We start from the raw sequence: 18250 nt of genomic DNA, 5'->3' as shown, positions 1-18250 counted from the left end.
CCACCCTCCACATTTCCTATCCACTCCTCAGAGAGGGAAAGGCACATTGCTTTGGGGAAGGTCTGAGGCGCTCCCCACGATATCTAGGCTGAGCAAGGTATCCATTCAAAGAGAATAGGTTCCCAAACAGCCAGTAAATGCAGTAGGGATAAATCCTGGTGCCACTGCCAATGGCCTCTCAGTCTGCTCCAGACATGCAACTGTCAACCACATTCAGGGGGAGTAGTTTGGTCCTATGCTGGTTCCTTCCCTGTCTGGCTGGAGTTGATGAGCTCCCATTAGCTCGGGCAAACTGTCTAGTGGGTGTCCCCATCATGGTCTTGACCTCCTTGCTCATATTCTCACTCCTCCCACTCTTCAACTGGACTTTGGGAGCTCAGTCCAGTGCTCCACTGCAGGTCTCTGCCTCTGTTTCCATCAGTTACTAGATGAAGGTTCTATGATGATATTTAAGATATTCATCAGTCTGACTACAGGACAAGGCCAGTTCAGGCACACTCTCCTCTATTGCTTAGGGTCTTGCGTGGGGTCATCCTTGTGGATTTCTGGGAATTTCTCTAATGCCAGGTTTCTTACTAACCCCATAATGGCTCCCTCAATCAAGATATCTCTTTCCTTGCTCTCATCTCTGTCCTTCCTCCATCTCAACTATCCAGTTCCCTCAAGTTCTCCTCGTCCACCCCCTTTTCCCCTCCTCTTTCCCTTCTGCCCTCCCTACTCCCTCCACTCCATGCTCCCAATTTTGCCAGGCAATCTTGTCTATTTCCCCTTTCCAGGTGAATTTATGGATGTTTTTCTTAGGGCCAAAAGACACGTAAGGAAATGTTCAACATCCTTAGCCATAATGGAAATGCAAATTTTTAAAAACAACTCTGAGGTTCCATCTTACACCAGTCAGAATGGCTAAGATCAAAACCACCAATGATAGCTTATGCTGGAGAGGATGTGGAGTAAAGTTAACATTCCTCCATTGCTGGTGGGAATGCAAACTTGTACAATTAGTTTGGAAATCAGTATGGTGGTTTCCCAGAAAACTGGGGAAAATGGGGACTGGAGAGATGGCTTAGTGGTTAAGAGCACTGGTTGCCCTTCCAGGGGTCCTAAGTTCAATTCCCAGCAACCATATGGTGGCTCACAACCATCTGTAATGAGATCTGGCGCCCTCTTCTGGCGTGCAGGCATACATAGAGGCAGAATGTTGTATACATAATAAATAAATAAATCTGAAAAGAAAAAAAAAAGAAAATTGGGAATCAACCTACCTCAGGACCCAGCAATACCATTCTTGGGCACATATCCAAGAGAAGTTCAACCATACTACAAGGACATTTGTTCAACTATGTTCATAGCAGCATTATTTGTAATAGCCAGAACCTGGAAACAACCCAGATGCCCCTCAATCGAATGGATAAAGAAATTGTGGCACATTTACACATTAGAGTACTACTCAGTGGTTAAAAAAAAAAATGGCATCTTGAAATTTACATGCAAATGGATGGAACTAGAAAAAAAAAAAACTTCCTGAGTGAGATAACCCAGACCCAAAAAGAGGAACACGGTACGTACTCATTCATAAGTAGATACTAGCAGTAAAGCAAAGAATCTCGAGCTTAGAGTTCATGATCCTAGAGAAGCTAAGTAACACAGTGCAAGGCTTTTAGCTGTTGTGCTCAGTGACCAAGCTCACTTCCGAGGCTGCTGGGCAAAAGCATAGCACGCAGATATTTCAAACTAACTTATAAAGGGAGCGATCAAACCCACAATTCAAAACCCAGGCATCACCTTGTAAATGCCTGACTTTTTAAACAGCTTGACTAAGCTCAGCCCCCTGGTGAAGGTTGATTTCTCACAACTGGCTCTGTGCCTTGCAGACGTATGCGCATGGGACTGAGGGTGGTGCTCAGAGGTAGCACACATCGGAGCATGTGCAAGGCCGTGTGAATATGTGCGACAAAAGACAAGTTCTGGGAGCAGAGATTCCTTGTTACCCTTCTGGGCATGCACAACCCGAGCTGGAGAGGACTGGGCTGACTCTGGGCTGCTGTGACCAGCTGTCTGGGTATGTTAGAGTGAACAGAAATCCCCAGGCTCACAGTTCCTGTCCCTGGAAGGCCTAGGACAATGCACTGGTGCCTCATAAGGGCCTTGCTGCTGCACCATAACAAAGTCGAAGGCATCCATGGAATCCACTCCATCAAGGGCTCTGAGAATCAGGACTACATATGTCAAATCTACTTTCCGGCTTTTTTTGTGTGTGTGTGTGGTTTTTCCAAGACAGGGTTTCTCTGAAGCTTTGGAGCCTGTCCTGGAACTAGCTCTTGTAGATCAGGCTGGCCTCGGACTCACAGAGATCCACCTGCCTCTGCCTCCCAAGTGCTGGGATTAAAGGTGTGTGTCACCACCACCCGGCTACTTTCCAGCTTTTGAGAGAGTCAAGAATGTCAAGTCCATCGTCCTGCTTGACTGACTGGAACCTATCTTAATTGTCCCTTTCAGTGAGTCCTGGTTCCCTTGCCTAAGTGAGACATGTTTTCCTAACTGACACTGGTGTCAGAACACCAGGGAAGAGTCTGACATGGAGTCATAAGGCCACGTGAGTACCAGTAGATGCTGGAAAAAAAGAAATGAGCTGAAACACATACAGAAGAATATCTTTATTTTGTGTGTGCATGTGGAGGTCAAAGGTTGACACAAGGTTAAACTCAGTTACTCGCCACTTTATTATGTGTTGAGATCAGGGTCTCTGCTGAACGTAGAGTTCACTGCTTTGGCTAGACTACCTAGTCAGCAAGCCCTGAGGACACTCCTGTCTCGGCTGCCACAGGACTGCTATTACATGTGCTACTCCTAGTTTTTATATGAGTGCTGAGGATCCAAAGTCAGGTTCTCATGCTTACACAGAAAGCACTTTACCCACTGTGTAAAGTGTGTCCAGTACTGTGTGTGTGTGTGTGTATGTGTGTCTGTGTGTAATGAATGCAGTTTTTACTAAAGAATACAACCAATTATAGCTTATTATTGACAACTTTGTGTATCCAGTAGCTATTCATTGATTTAACTTTGCTAAGTGCTTTTTTTCCCAAGGAGTGAATGAAGTTGATGAGTTGTGCATATTCTGTGCACTGGAGCAAGTTCAGATAGCAACCAGCAAGACTTGTTAGTAATCCAACATGATTCTAGTCACCGGAAAAACAGTAGCTGGGGTAGCAGACAAGTGAGTCCCTGCGGCTCACTGACCAGCCGGCCTCATCTCCTTAGTGAGCACCATGTCAGTAAGAAACCTAAGGTTGTCCTCGGGTCCCCACATAACAAGACTGCACAAGTGCACCCTCATGCACACACACACACGCTTAGTCATGGTGGCTATTGCTGGGAAGAGGCACTGTGACCATGACAACTCTTATGAAGGCAAACATTTAATTGTGGTGGCTTACAGTTCAGAGGTTCAGTCCATTATCATCATGGTGGGACATGGCAGCACGCAAGCAGACATGGTGCTGGAGAGGTAGGTGAGAGTTCTACATCTTGCGCAGGCAACAGGAAGTGGTCTGAGACACTGGGCATAGCTTGAGCATGTGTGAGACTGAAGCCTGCCCCCACAGTGACACACTTTCACCATAAAGCCACATCCACTTCAACAAGGCCACGCCTCCTCATAGTGTCATTCATTCCCTATGAGCTTATAGGGGCCAATTACATTCAAACTATCCCACAAACATAATAAATAGATTAATTAATTAAATGCTTTAAAAGTGATTAATGGTCATTTGTTAACCTAGTATTTAGGAGAAGTCCTAAATGCTAAGAAAATTATACTTACTTATGAGACCATATATATACACCTACCCCCAAAAAAACTTGAAAAGCAAAGAATAAAACATGCAAACAGATTTCACAGCCAAGCCATGAAGAATGACCAAGGGAGCATTGTACAGATACACACTGGTCTATTTATGGTATAATGGCAGCACACTTATAGAATGGAACAATGAGAATGAACAACTGCAACTATAAACAATTTGGAAAAATCTCACAAAAAGTAAAATGCAAAAGCAAGTAGACCCAAAAAATTGAATGCATTATTTTGTTTATTTAAAATTCAAACTCAGGAAAAGGTCATTAATGGCAGGAGAAGCTGAGTTGCTTTGGGAGGAGGACAGGAGGCTGGAATATTCTGAAAAGGTTCTGTCTCATCATGTGGGGATTAGTTACACAGATGTGCTTGCTTTGTAAAAAAATTCTAAACTGCGTAACATAATTTTGTGAATGTAAGCAAGAGTAAAGAGAATTCACAAGATTAACATCGAATATAAAAATTCTAGGTTTACCTAAAATAGATTCAACCAGCAAGTGTTCACTGAACATTTATTTTGTGCCCAGTACTATTTTTTACTTTGGTGATATAATGGAAAAGTTTGTGTCTGAATTTTGTTTTCCCCAAATTTACATGCTGAAGTCTTAGCCCACAGTGCAACAGAATGTGACCTTATTTGGAGACATAGTCAATTTATAGTGGGTGAACTCTAATTTAATATGATTGATGTAATACATATATATATAATAAGATGTAATATCTATATATGTTTATTATTGTATATTTACATATTGTATTACACAGACACACGAGACAGCCTCACTCTGTAGCTGGCCTATGACTCACCGTGTAACTTTGATTGCTTCAGCCTGTGCAGTGCCAGGATTACAAACTTAAGACGCCATGCTCAGATTTAGACACAGAAATCCATAAGGAGCAGAGGACGTAGAGAGACAAGAGAAGATCCCTTAGGCCCTTCACAAGGAGTTAACTCTGTAGAATGTGATGGAGCACAATATGCTGGAGGCAGAGGCAGGGACATTGCAGGTTTAGACTAATCTCAGCTGTATACCATGTCTAAAGCCAATTTGAGCTTGCATAGTGAGACTCCATTTCAAAACCGGGGGTTGGAGACACAGCACGGTGATGAGCCACAAGAATGGGAAGCTGTTCTGATTGGTTGTTGAATATCTACTCTACTTGACTGGTACTCATGCCATACTGATTTTTAAATATTTTTAATATTATATCTGCCCATAGTAAAGAAGCCTAAAATTCTGGGCTGGAGAGATGGCTCAGCAGTTAAGTGCACTGACTGCTCTTCCAGAGAACCTGGGTTTGATTCCCAGCACCCATACGGCAGCTCACAGCTGTCTGTAACTCCTGTTCCAGGGAATCAGACTCCCTCATACAGACATGCATGCAGGCAAAACACCAATGTAGATAATTTTAAAAAATAAAAATATCTCCCCCCCCAAAAAAAAGAATTCCAAAATTTCAAATACTTGGAATTATTTTTAACAAATTATCTCTTTTGTCTTTTTGGGTGGGTTTTGTTTTGTTGTTATTCTATTTTGCTTGGCTTCTGAGATACTCTCACTATGCAGTCCAGGCCGATCCTAAACTCATCACCTTTTTGCTTCAGCCTCCTGAGAGCTAGGGTTTTAGGCATTCAACACTGTGCACAGTACAAAATGATTTTTTTTAAAAGATCCATTTTTCCATGCCTAAGAGTACCCAAGGCAATCTGTCTGGTCTTCCCTTTAAGTAAAAACACGCCAAGATTCTAGACCTCAGTTGGAATCTGACCTTAACCATTTAAAAATGGCAAAGGTTATCATGCGTACATGCATGTGTGTGTGTGTGTATGTGTGTATACATGTTCATGTATGTCCATGGGTATACAGACAGACATCAAAGACTGGAGCCATCCTTGACTCAGTAGAACAAAATTAGTCTAGTTTTTCCCAGCACATTCAGTCTTCAAGTAATATTCTACTTTTCCTGTGGAGGCAAGCTTGCAATACCTGACATTTAGGAAGTCAGAGCAAAGGTAGAGCATTGCCCACACCTTCTTCAGTTCAGTTCTAGGGATCAAATTAGATGATAAGAAGGGTATCCAGCTGGGCGGTGGTGGCGCACACCTTTAATCCCAGCTCTCGGGAATCAGAGGCAGGCAGATCTCTGTGAGTTCGAGGCCAGCCTGGTCTACAGAGTGAGTTCCAGGACAGGCTCCACAGCTACAGAGAAGCCCTGTCTCGAATGATGCTATCTTTACACACAGCTAAAGATCTGCTATAAGAAGTGACCACATGGTAGGAAGGAAGCAATGGTTTCAAGATCAAACCTGGACATCATAATGGAAGTGTCATTTATTGCTGAGAGCATTATACTTAACATTTATTTATGTTAACTATGCTAAAACCAGTTCACCCAGCCAAAGTCTATAAAATGTTGTACAAGCGCCCTCAGCTGGATAAAATGTAGAACTACCAAAAAACATGTTCCATTAAGTTCGTGGAATCATCTTCAGAAATTTCTGAAACTCCAGCCTGGGATCGAAGAATGGACATGATGTCATTAGACAAATTTTCAAAACCATTCTGTAAACAGATATTTGCCATATCTTGCCATTTTTCTAAGGAGCAAAATGAATCGCCCATCACAAGATGCTCTATTTCATCTGAAAAAGAAATAAAGCATTACACGATAGAATTTCTCTTACTTGACAATTTCCACACAGCTATTCTCAGGCCAGGCCGTGGCCCAGCGAGTGCCGTGCCATGACGAGTGCTCAGTCCAGACCCCGCACATTCCTGAACGTCAGTCTCTTCTCCTTCTTGTCCTTATTCACCATCAACTGCATCAGCTCAGCCCTCTGTTTCCCCCTCCACCTCCCTCGTCTCCTTCTTATAAGGTAGATGGTGTTGAAGGGTATAAGGCAGTGAGCTCAGAAAGTGAAGAGCAGGGGCCCCTTCTCAACAGTCCGTATGCACTCCTGCATGCTGAGAACCTCGCACTTGGATTCTCAGGATCCTTTAAATAGCTTCATAAACACTTTAGTATTTATGTCTTAAGGGCTTAAGACACTCCTTAGCAAACTATGCATCCTTCTTCTACACAGGCTTCTTAATCATGCAGTATCTATAATCAATATTGTCCTAAAAAATGAAATCAGTTTACTGTTTTAGAAATCTAATACGGGGGCTGGAGAGATAGCTCAGAGGTTAAGAGCACTGGCTGCTCTTTCAGAGGACTCCAGTTCAATTCCCAGAACCCACATGGTAATTCATAACTGTCTGTAACTCCAGTTCCAGGAGATCTCACACCCTCACACAGATTAGCAGGCAGGTAAAACACCAATGAACATAAAATAAAAATAAATAAATCATTAAAAAATCTAACATGATTACTTTTGAAAGAAAACTGATAGTAACTCTCTTTGATATTTATTTACTCTGTGTATGAGGAATGCACATGAGATTGTAGATGTATGTGTGCGGGTGTCCACATATGAGAGAAACCCTTAAAAACTTCTATTTCTGAGATAGGGCTCTTGTTGGCCCGAAGCTTGCCATGGAGGCTACAGTGGATAGCCAGCAAGGCCCTGGGACCAGCTGTCTCTGCCTTCCCAGCGCTGGAATTACAAATGTGTGCCACCATGCCTGACGTGTTCACGTGTGTTCTGAAAATGAGCACTGATGGAGCTCCCTCCTAAACCCAGTATGCATCAGTTCATGGAACTAACATCTTACCTATCATGTGCGTTATTTATAAACTTCATTACAGAAGATTTCTCTTTTGATTACTGTCATCACTACTATTTTATTTTGAGCACAATTGAAGGCGTAAGTCACAGACAATCCCACACCAGTTTGGAATTATGATTAATAGAATGGTTATTTATTCAAAGGGGAAAAAACTTACAGATTACCGTCCCAGACAACAGCCCCTCCGCGCGAACAGGAAAGGAGTCCAGGGGCCGGAAACGGAGCCGGAAGACAAAGACAGAGTGGAGGACAGCCGCTGCTTTTTTTAAAGGGAGAGAGACCACGCCCCAATGGGCTGGTAACTCAGCGGCGATTGGCTGAAGGAGCTGAAGGAACTCCCACAGCATCTCCCCCTTTTGTTTAAGTAAGAGAGTTTTAAGCCTACTACGCAATTATATACAATAAGTACAAACCTACGAAATTATATACAATAAATACAAATATCCTATTCTAACTAGCTTAAGTCTTGTATAACAAATAACTTGGCCAAGTCATGAAAGGAAAGTAACTACATTTATATAATCTTCAATCCCATCGAAGATCTGAGAAGGGAAATAATGTTATCTGAGTAATTAGGAAGTGCAATCAAACAACTTCCAGAACATGTAACAAATCGCAGAGACAACTGGCTACCTGGACAAACACCCAAAGTCACATTTGCAGCGTTGAAGCAACCAACTTTGGCTAAGGCCTGATGTAACTGACATACCATTTTCAAAGGCAAGAAACTTCAAAACTATCTTACCCTGTCTTGGCAGGATATGACAGTCTTGTTTTATCCATTTACGGATATTCTGTAACTCTGTCAGTAGTTGAGGTATGAGCATTTCTTTACCCAAAGGCCAGTTCTGCCAAGAAGAAAGGCTCCAGGTGGAGTGTCTTTGGTGCTCAACATTCTCTCGGGCATAGATCAGTGTTGCCAGGAGTGATTGTGTCTCCCTACCATAGAACTCTGAATTAGATTAAAGGCCATTTTCTACAGCTCTTTGAAGAGGTTGAAGATTATCTATCTATACTGAATATAATCTCTATATATCTAAAGAACCTGATTAGTCTAATTATAAATGACAAACTTAGATGACTGTTGATCTATATTATTCTCAATATCTATCTAACTTAAAGACTGAGATAATAAACAACTGTGCAATAAATGAGGACAATGAGACCTCCAAATATAAACAATGTGCAAGTATACATTGCAATATGGTAAATATATATATCAATACATAAACAATATATAAGTATCTTAATCAGAGGTAGAAGTGTACAATGCAATATGGTAAATATACATATATCAATACAATGTATATACAAATACATAAAAATGTTTTAAACAGAGGTAGAAGCATGAAGCATGCATGCATAAAATAGTCAACATAATTTAACTTTGTATCAATATATAAGAATCGATACCAATATGTTTGTCTAAAAGCAATAACTCACAAGTACAAATCTATTTATCCCATAATCCAATTATCCCTCTTTTTTTTTTTTTAAGATTCCTGTGCTTATAAAATTCCTCCCCCAACCCTCAACCGTATACTAATTATAACCAACCCCTAAATGATGTCCCTAAACCCAAGGACAAACTTTATTGGGAGAGGGGACGTCGTTCTCTAGAATTACTTCCAGCTGTCATGGGGGCGACGTTCTTTCTGGGGATCCTGTGAAAGTAAAATGATGGTTAAATTTCAAGATCAATGTCTTTTAAAATTGCAAATAGTCTCTGAGTATTTTGTGGAGGTCTGGCCAGAATGTTGTACAAGATGTGCACCATTTCAGCACGTTGGAACCGTCTTGTGCAGCTGGTACCCAAAACAGGTCTTGTAGTAGCGCTATCAGTATCATGACGTCATATCAACCAGGTGGAGTTGTTGTTATGGGGCCCCATCTTCTTCCTGGAAACTTCAAATGTCACTGTAGGAAAAACTCATTGTTCATTGTGGAAAACTTAAACATTAATTATATAGACATATACATGAATACCTATATTCAATGAGAGACATGATAGATATATTTAATGAAGGTATGATAGATATGAAGAAAAGTAAAGATGTTTTCTAAACTCATATTTCTTTCTGTCCCATATCATGGCTCTTGACATGAGACAGAAACTCCAGAAACTCTGGGTTTTTCTTTAAACAACAGGCTTGGAATTAGAGAGGGACTGAGCCAGAGTCCAACTCTAAAACCAGCTCTATAAATTTTGAAATATGATTTAGTATATGGTACTTACAGAACCTATTCAGTTTTCTTGATAGTCCCTATTGGGCCGTTATTTTCCATCTGTCAGTATTCAAATATCCAGGGTCCCTTGAACTTTTCAAAGATCAGTGTTTTCCTGTGGAGATAAGAACAGAACCCTGCCCCCATTCTATATGCTTTTCTTACCACCTGTATGGTTATCATCATTGTAGATGCTGTCATTTCTCCTTTCCAAGAGGTTTCTCCTCTTCAAATCGAACCTTTATTAATTTTGATGGTATCCACAATTTTTCTTCTCCTGTGGAAACAAGAGCAAAACCCCTTCCCCAACGTAGCACATCTCCTGGCTTCCATTGAGAGGTCAGCACGTCTTTGAAATAAACAGGTTGGTTTAGTTCAGAAGTTTTTTCCATTATCCAATGCCTCTCTGCTGCTGTTGTTCCTTTCTCATTAGCATTAAGAAAATTCAAGGTTAATAAAGCATTATGCAATCTATTTCTGGGGGTATCTTTCGTCCCTTTCTGTTTGTTTAGCATATCCTTTATAGTACGATTTGATCTTTCTATAACTGCCTGACCTGTAGGATTATTTGGTATACCTGTAACGTGTTTTATATTATAATAAGCAAAGAAGCGTTTCATTTTCTTAGATACATATGCTGGACCATTGTCTGTCTTTATTTGTGCAGGTATACCCATGATGGCCATAACTTCCAATAAATGTGTGATTACCGAATCAGCCTTTTCTGAGCTCAGGGCAGTTGCCCATTGAAAACCTGAATACGTGTCTATGGTGTGGTGTACATATTTTAATTTACCAAATTCCATAAAGTGGAACACATCCATCTGCCAGATCTCATTCCTTTGAGTACCCTTTGGGTTACTCCCTGCAGGCAACGGTGTTTGATTATAGAAAGAACAAGTAGGACATCTCTTTATAATGTCCTTAGCTTGTTGCCATGTAATGGAAAACTCTTTCTTTAAGCCTTTACTATTGACATGATGTTTTTTATGAAATTCTGAGGCCTGCAGAACGCTTCCAATCAATAATTGGTCAATTTCAGCGTTACCTTGTGCTAGAGGCCCAGGCAGACCGGTATGGGACCGGATGTGTGTTATGTACATTGGACAAAGCCTATTCCTAATTATGTCCTGTACCTCGATAAACAATGAAGTCAACTCTGTGTCATCTGGTATGAATTCAGCGGTTTCAATATGCAAGATAACTCTTTCTGCATATTGTGAATCTGTAACTATATTAAGAGGTTCTTTAAAATCCCTTAGCACCATAAGAATGGCATATAATTCTGCCTTCTGGACAGAATTATAAGGGCTTTGTTCCACCTTACTCAATTCTTCCGATTTATAACCTGCTTTCCCTGATTTATTTGCATCGGTATAAAATGTCCGAGCTCCAGTTGTTGGAGCATCACGTACAATTCTAGGAAGAATCCAAGAAGTTCTCTTTATGAGGTTAAGTCTATCACTTTTGGGATAGTTGCTGCTAATTTCTCCCAAAAAATTAGCACAAGCTCTTTGCCATGGTTCATTATCTTCCCATAACTTTCTTATTTCCTCAGTAGTAAAAGGCACTATAATTTCTGCTGGGTCTATACCTGCTAGTTGACGAAGTCTCAGTTTACCTTTTATAATTAATTCTGAAACCTTTTCTACATAAGTTTTTAATTTTTTACTTGGTTTATGAGGTATAAATATCCACTCTAAAATAACATCTTCCCTCTGCATTAAAATCCCTGTAGGAGAAATTCTGGAAGGCAGTATGACTAGGATGGAACTAAGATTCGGGTTGACCCTATCCACATGTGCCTCCTGTAATTTTTCCTCAATCATTGTCAGTTCCTTTTCTGCTTCAACTGTCAATTTTCTGGGACTATTCAAATCCTTATCACCATCTAAGGTTTTGTTTAAATGAACTATTAGATCAGGTGTTATCCCAACAGCTGGTCGTAGACTGGAAATATCTCCTAACAATCTTTGGAAGTCATTAAGAGTCCGTAACCGGTCTCTCCTAATTTGTGCCTTTTGTGTTCGAATTTTCTCTAACCCTATTCTGTAGCCTAGGTAATTAATAGAATCTCCTCTTTGAATCTTTTCAGGGGCAATTTGTAATCCCCACCTAGGCAAAACTTTCTTTACTTCTTCAAACATACTTTCCAAAGTATCTTTATTTGAATCAGATAATAAAATGTCATCCATGTAATGATAAATTATGGACTTGGGAAATTGCTTACGAATTATTTCCAGTGGCTTATTAACAAAATATTGACACAATGTGGGACTATTGAGCATCCCCTGTGGGAGGACAGTCCATTGATATCTCCTAGTAGGCTGAGAATTATTATAAGTAGGCACTGTGAAGGCAAATTTTTCTCTATCCTTTTTTTGCAAAGGTATAGTGAAAAAACAATCTTTCAAATCAATAACTATAAGAGGCCATCCTCTTGGTAATAGAGAAGGCAAAGGAATTCCAGATTGTAGCGGACCCATAGGCTGAATTACCTTGTTGACAGCTCTTAGATCTGTCACCATTCTCCATTTACCAGATTTCTTTTTTACAACAAACACAGGAGAATTCCAAGGGCTGGTTGATTCTTCAATATGGTTAGCATCTAGTTGCTCTTGTACCAGCTGTTCCAAAGCCTGTAACTTATCTTCAGCTAGAGGCCACTGCTTGATCCATATTGGCTTCTCAGTTAGCCATTTTAAAGGTAGGGCTGTTGGTACCTCTAAAGGTTTGCTATTGGCTGTGTGTTCTTGTACAGCCTGAATGGCTGGTGACCTTTTTCCATAATACCTCATTATATCCTTCCCAGAATTGTGAGTTCCTGGAACTACAGGAATGTTAATCTGGGTATTCCATTGCTGTAGCAGGTCACGGCCCCATAAATTTATTGCAATATTTGCTATATATGGCCTTAATCTTCCTATTTGCCCTTCAGGCCCTATGCATTCCACCCATCTTGTGCTTTGTTTTACACGAGATAGGGTTCCAATTCCCAGGAACTGAACATCTACCTCATGAAGAGGCCAATTCGGATGCCAGGATTCTGGAGTAATTATACTTACATCCGCACCTGTGTCTAATAAGCCTTCAATAAAAATGCCATTTATACAGACTCTTAGCTTTGGTCTTTGATCGTTAATATACGTTTGCCAAAATATACGTTTACTCTGTCCTCCTGAATTTTTTGACTCATTCTCCACATGTAATTCATCATTTAGACCAGTATTACTTTTTACAGCAGACATTGGAGTTTTTAATTTTCTTGGTGAGACACATTTTCGACTGTAACTGGGAATGACTGGGCCACTTTTGGCTTGGGGGCCTGCGAGAGGCCCCTCAAGGAGTTTCCCGATGGTATCGGGTTGCCTTGTCTGTCTGTTGTTGACCTGCATTCGTTGGACCAATGTCGGCCTTTACCACATCTTCTGCATATACCTGAAGGCTGAGATCTCCTACTTTTGTCATTCCCAGAGGAGATATTATTCCTAGGATTTCTTTGCCTGCAATCCCTTTTCAGATGTCCTAATTTACCACAATTAAAACACCTGGTAGTTTGATGTCTCCTCATAGCTTTGGAAATCGCTTCTCCTACCCAGGATTCATCGTTATAGCTAAACATCTCAACATTCATTGTATGTTGTATCCATTCTTCCATTGGTGCTGATCTAGATCTTAAAGGCCCAATTATCTTTTTACATTCAGTATTTGCATTTTCAAAAGCTAGAGATTCAAGAAGTATTCGTCTAGCTTCTGGGTCTGTTACCCCTATGTCCAGAGCCTTAATTAATCTTTGCACAAAGTCAGTAAAGGGTTCTCTCTGTCCCTGCCTAACCCTGGTATATGATTCGACCCTTTTTGCTGGATCTTGTATTCTATTCAAAGCATTCAAGGCTGCTTTGTGACATAAGGACAGCACTTCTTCATCATAAAGAGCTTGGACCTGTGGATCAGCATATGCTCCTACACCAAGAATTTGATCTTGGGAAACCTCCACACCTTTTGCTCTTCCTTGCTGTTCCATATGTTTGGATTCTTCTCTGAAATAAATTCCAAACATCAAGGAAGGCCCATCATCTAAAACTGCAGACACTAGCTGAGAGAAATCATGGGGGGTAGCTCTGACATTAGAAGCCCAAGTCCTTATCATTTCCTTAACAAATGCAGAGTGCAAGCCAAAGTTAACGACAGCTTGCTTAATTTCTTTTAAATCATTCATTGCTATTGGTGTCCATCTAGCTTCTTTAACTCCCTTTGAGCCTTTGGAAGTTAACCCTTTGTCAGAATAAATTACAGGGTATGTTGTTAGGACCCTGGGTAAGCCAGTTCTAACAGCTGGTGGTGGCATTGTATCCTGTCCTTGTGCCTTCTTACTCTGTTCACCAGCTCCAATAGTTTCTTCAATCATTTCTAATCTTTTTATCATTGTATCCCTTAAATCCTGAATCTCCTGACCTACCCGTGTTTCTAGTAATTTCACTAAGGTATCAGTTTTTTGGTTCCCATTCTGGAGGTTCATTCTATCTGTTACCTTATCAAAACTTTGTGGTAACATCTGAACGTCAAATTCAACAGCCTGTACCCTTTCAGGTAACTTCCTAGTACCCTTGGACATGGAGTCAATTTTGTCTATCATAGTATCCACTTGTTCAGATAACCCCTGATTTTCAATAATTTTAATCCTTTCAACTAGTTGTTCAATATTAGTCCGTAAAAATCGTATCTTTCTTAATGATAAAATATTGAAAAGAAAACTGAAACCTAGTAACAAGTAAATTAATATATTCCCATAGTCATATAAACCTTGCATGATATAATCCATTGTATTAATAAAGAAAACAGTAAAATTGGTGTTGGAAACAAAAACTGCCATATTACCTCTTGTCTAGTTGGCGGCGCTGTTGCCAAGTTGCGACTAGAACCACTGCAAAGGTGACTTAAACAGGTCCTGTTTCAGTGTCTGCCTTAGTATTTGTTAAAAACTAGGAAATATAAGTTTCTCAAGAAAGAAAGTTTAATTAAATCAATTCCATACACGGAACCAGAAACCCAGAATCCAGGGGTAGAAAAGAGCAACCCGGAAGCCGCGTATGCCTCCACGTGACCGAGTCGTTCTGATTCACGCCACTAAAGCACCGCACTTACAAGGGAAATTTAAAAACAACTCAGAAAAGAGCAAACCAGGCTTGCAGAGATTGTCCCGAGCCTGTGGAGCTTGGGAGGCGTGGGGTTTAATTGAACTGCTGGCTTCACATACAGGGCACAGGCCGCAGCTGAGGGAGGTCTCGTGACTAGCCGAGCTGGTAGCAAGCAGTTGAGTGGGGGGGAAGGGGGGGTTCTACAACCAAACGTGGGGCGCCAGATGAAGGCGTAAGTCACAGACAATCCCACACCAGTTTGGAATTATGATTAATAGAATGGTTATTTATTCAAAGGGGAAAAAACTTACAGATTACCGTCCCAGACAACAGCCCCTCCGCGCGAACAGGAAAGGAGTCCAGGGGCCGGAAACGGAGCCGGAAGACAAAGACAGAGTGGAGGACAGCCGCTGCTTTTTTTAAAGGGAGAGAGACCACGCCCCAATGGGCTGGTAACTCAGCGGCGATTGGCTGAAGGAGCTGAAGGAACTCCCACAGCACACAATTGTTATTTTCCTATTAAATACTTTAACCATTACATGTAATGATAAATTCAGAATATTAAATTATCTTCCTCAATATATTTCCAGGTAACTAACTATTCTTTCTTTGGCCTTAGACAATAATTTGATAAGTTATCCGCTTAAGCTTCTATATAAAATTAATAAAAAGGGAGCAAATGTGAAATTTTAACAGTTCTTCAACTTTACTGCAAAGTTACATTAAGAAAGAATGTCCCAAACTGGGCAGTGGTGGCGCACACCTTTAATCCCAGCTCTCGGGAATCAGAGGCAGGCAGATCTCTGTGAGTTCGAAGCCAGCCTAGTTTACAAGAGCTAGTTCCAGGACAGGCTCCAAAGCTACAGAGAAACGCTGTCTCAAACAAGAAAGGAAAGGAAAGGAAAGAAGGAAGGAAGGAAGGAAGGAAGGAAGGAAGGAAGGAAGGAAGGAAGGAAGGAAGTCCCTTATAAATATGTATGTAATTGATCTGGAAATTAAATTATTGATACCTAATTAATACTTAATATGTGCAAATAATAATTATAAGTTACATAAAGCTTTTGGGGGGCTGTTTGAGACAGGGTTTCTCTGTGTAACAGCCCTAGCTGTCCTGGAACTAGCTCTTGTAGCACAGACTGCTCTCAAACTCACAGAGATCCGCCTGCCTCTGCCTCCCGAGTGGTGGGATTAAAGGCATGTGCCACCACTGCCTGGCATATATAAAGTTTTTATAAGAGTGTTACTTCTTTCAATTTTTCATTTTCAAGATTTTTCATTCTAATTCCTTCAATAAACATATGCCAATGACAAGAGACTTACTAACATGGCAATCTTCACATTTATAAACTCTAAGAGTTAACTCTGGAAAATCTGAGTTAAGTTTAATCATCTTGGCCTTCTCCCTAAATAACTCATTACTATCTCTTTCACAACAGCACTTGAAGCTCCTTTCTTTTTTTAAAAAAATATTTATTTATTTATTTGTTTATTATTGTATACAATATTCTGTCTGTGTGTATGCCTGCAGGCCAGAAGAGGGCACCAGACCCCATTACAGATGGTTGTGAGCCACCATGTGGTTGCTGGGAACTGAACTCAGGACCTTTGGAAGAGCAGGCAATGCTCTTAACCTCTGAGCCATCTCTCCAGCCCCTCGAAGCTCCTTTCTAATGGTAACATATTTTTCTGAAAATACCTCTTGCCTTCAAAGAGAATGAACTTTGGTCAGATCTTAAAATCAAGTTATAATATGCCTTAAGGTCACTTAAAACTATGTACTCAAGCTGGTGACTAACAGTGTCCTCAGCCTGTCTTAAGTTTAACTGCCTTTAAGAAAATAATGTAAGCGACCTTAGTGTGCCTTGGCCCTCCCACTTCATCACGTTTTACAAGTGAAGCGAAATGAACAGTTTTGACCTTAAACTGTATACTTTCCTATGCCTCTGTCAAAGGTGTGTAAGTGTGTGTGTGGGGGGGGTTGTAATAATAATTTATTTAAAATAGCAAACAGAGCTGGGTGGTGGTGGCGCACACCTTTAATCCCAGTACGAGGGAGACAGATGCAGTCGGATCTCTGTGTCTGGGCGAAAAAAGAAAGAAAAAGAAAGGAAAGAAAAGGAAAGGGAAGGAAGGAAGGAAGGAAGGAAGGAAGGAAGGAAGGAAGGAAGGAAGGAAGGAGGAAAAAACAGCAAACAGGTTGAAAGCAACCTTAAACAAAACAAAAAACTTATAAATATTGGAAGCAATGTTTGCATATAGGTTGATAATATCTGATTGCGGTTTTTGAGCTGCTCTGGGTCGATGACATAATTTCTTCCCTTGTAAAACTGTTAAAGGTTTCTTTAGAAAAGTATTTTCGGGGCTGGAGAGAATGGCTCAGCGGTTAAGAGCACTGGCTGCTCTTCCAAGAGGTCCTGAGTTCAATTCCCAGCAACCACATGGTGGCTCATAACCACCATCTGTAATGAGATCTGGTGCCCTCCTCTGGCGTGTGGGCATACACAGAGGCAGAATGTTGTATACATAATAAATAAATAAATCTTTAAAAAAAAGTATTTTCATTCCTTTCCCACACAATGTTTTCTGTGGTATTCAACAAACATAGTGCAAAGTCCTCTGTTAGGGACAGACAGGCAACAAGGGCAGACAGATCAGACACACACGCCAGATAGCTGACAGGCCACGAACCACAAACTACAGACACAACAGGGAGAGCAGTGGAGAATTCGAAGTTGGCCTAAAGTATGCCAAGCAGAAGTCGCTCTCACTCCTCAGTGCATTACGGGCACACTTACCTTTTCCACCTTTACTGACGTCCTGAAGCAGCTTAATACCAACTTTTTTCATGTCCACAGAAAACAGATGAAGCACAGCAAGCGCAAAAGATAAAAATGGTGGTTTTCCATCCCTTTCTTGAGTAAGACATTTAACTAACTCAGCTTGGGGACACGCTGTTATTAGGTTTATCAGGTCATCTGAAAGTGAAAATGAAAAACCAAATCTCACCATCCTGAGGTGACAATCACCTAGACACAAACAGCCACGTGTACTGCTACCAATCAACGATCGTTCCCACACTTCCAAGTCCCACTTTGATCCCAGTCTAAACTCAACAGTATTCTCTTCTATTTGAAACAAAGTGAAAAAAAAAAAAGGAAAATTCAAAGCAAGGAGTATCTGAAAATATAAAAATATATTACTAAATAATACTGAAGAAAAGAACTCTGTTGGCAATCAGAGACTTGACTTCTAAGCACAGACCCACCAGTCACTTGTCTTTGTGACTGTTTTCACACCTCAAA

At 40.8% G+C, this 18250-nt stretch overlaps 1 protein-coding gene across 6 annotated transcripts in view; it reads right to left on the bottom strand.

Moving 5' to 3' along the window:
* Positions 1–6171: 6171 nt before the first annotated feature.
* Clhc1 (clathrin heavy chain linker domain containing 1) overlaps positions 6172–18250 on the bottom strand; it is a 35449-nt gene continuing 23370 nt past the window's right edge. For all 6 annotated transcript variants that reach the window (XM_048427569.3, XM_048427567.3, XM_048427573.3 and 3 more), the window contains 2 exons: positions 17744–17923; positions 6172–6497 (listed from right to left, as the gene is read on the bottom strand). In XM_048427569.3, coding sequence (XP_048283526.3) covers positions 6304–6497; positions 17744–17923 — 374 coding nt within the window. In that variant the 3' untranslated portion in view covers positions 6172–6303. The remainder of the gene's footprint in view (positions 6498–17743; positions 17924–18250) is intronic.

Source organism: Myodes glareolus, chromosome 8 (assembly GCF_982192425.1).
Source record: "Myodes glareolus chromosome 8, mMyoGla1.1, whole genome shotgun sequence".
Classification (NCBI taxonomy): Eukaryota; Metazoa; Chordata; class Mammalia; order Rodentia; family Cricetidae; genus Myodes; species Myodes glareolus.
Note: the sequence above shows the minus strand (reverse complement) of the source record. Positions and strands in the feature narration are given on the sequence as shown.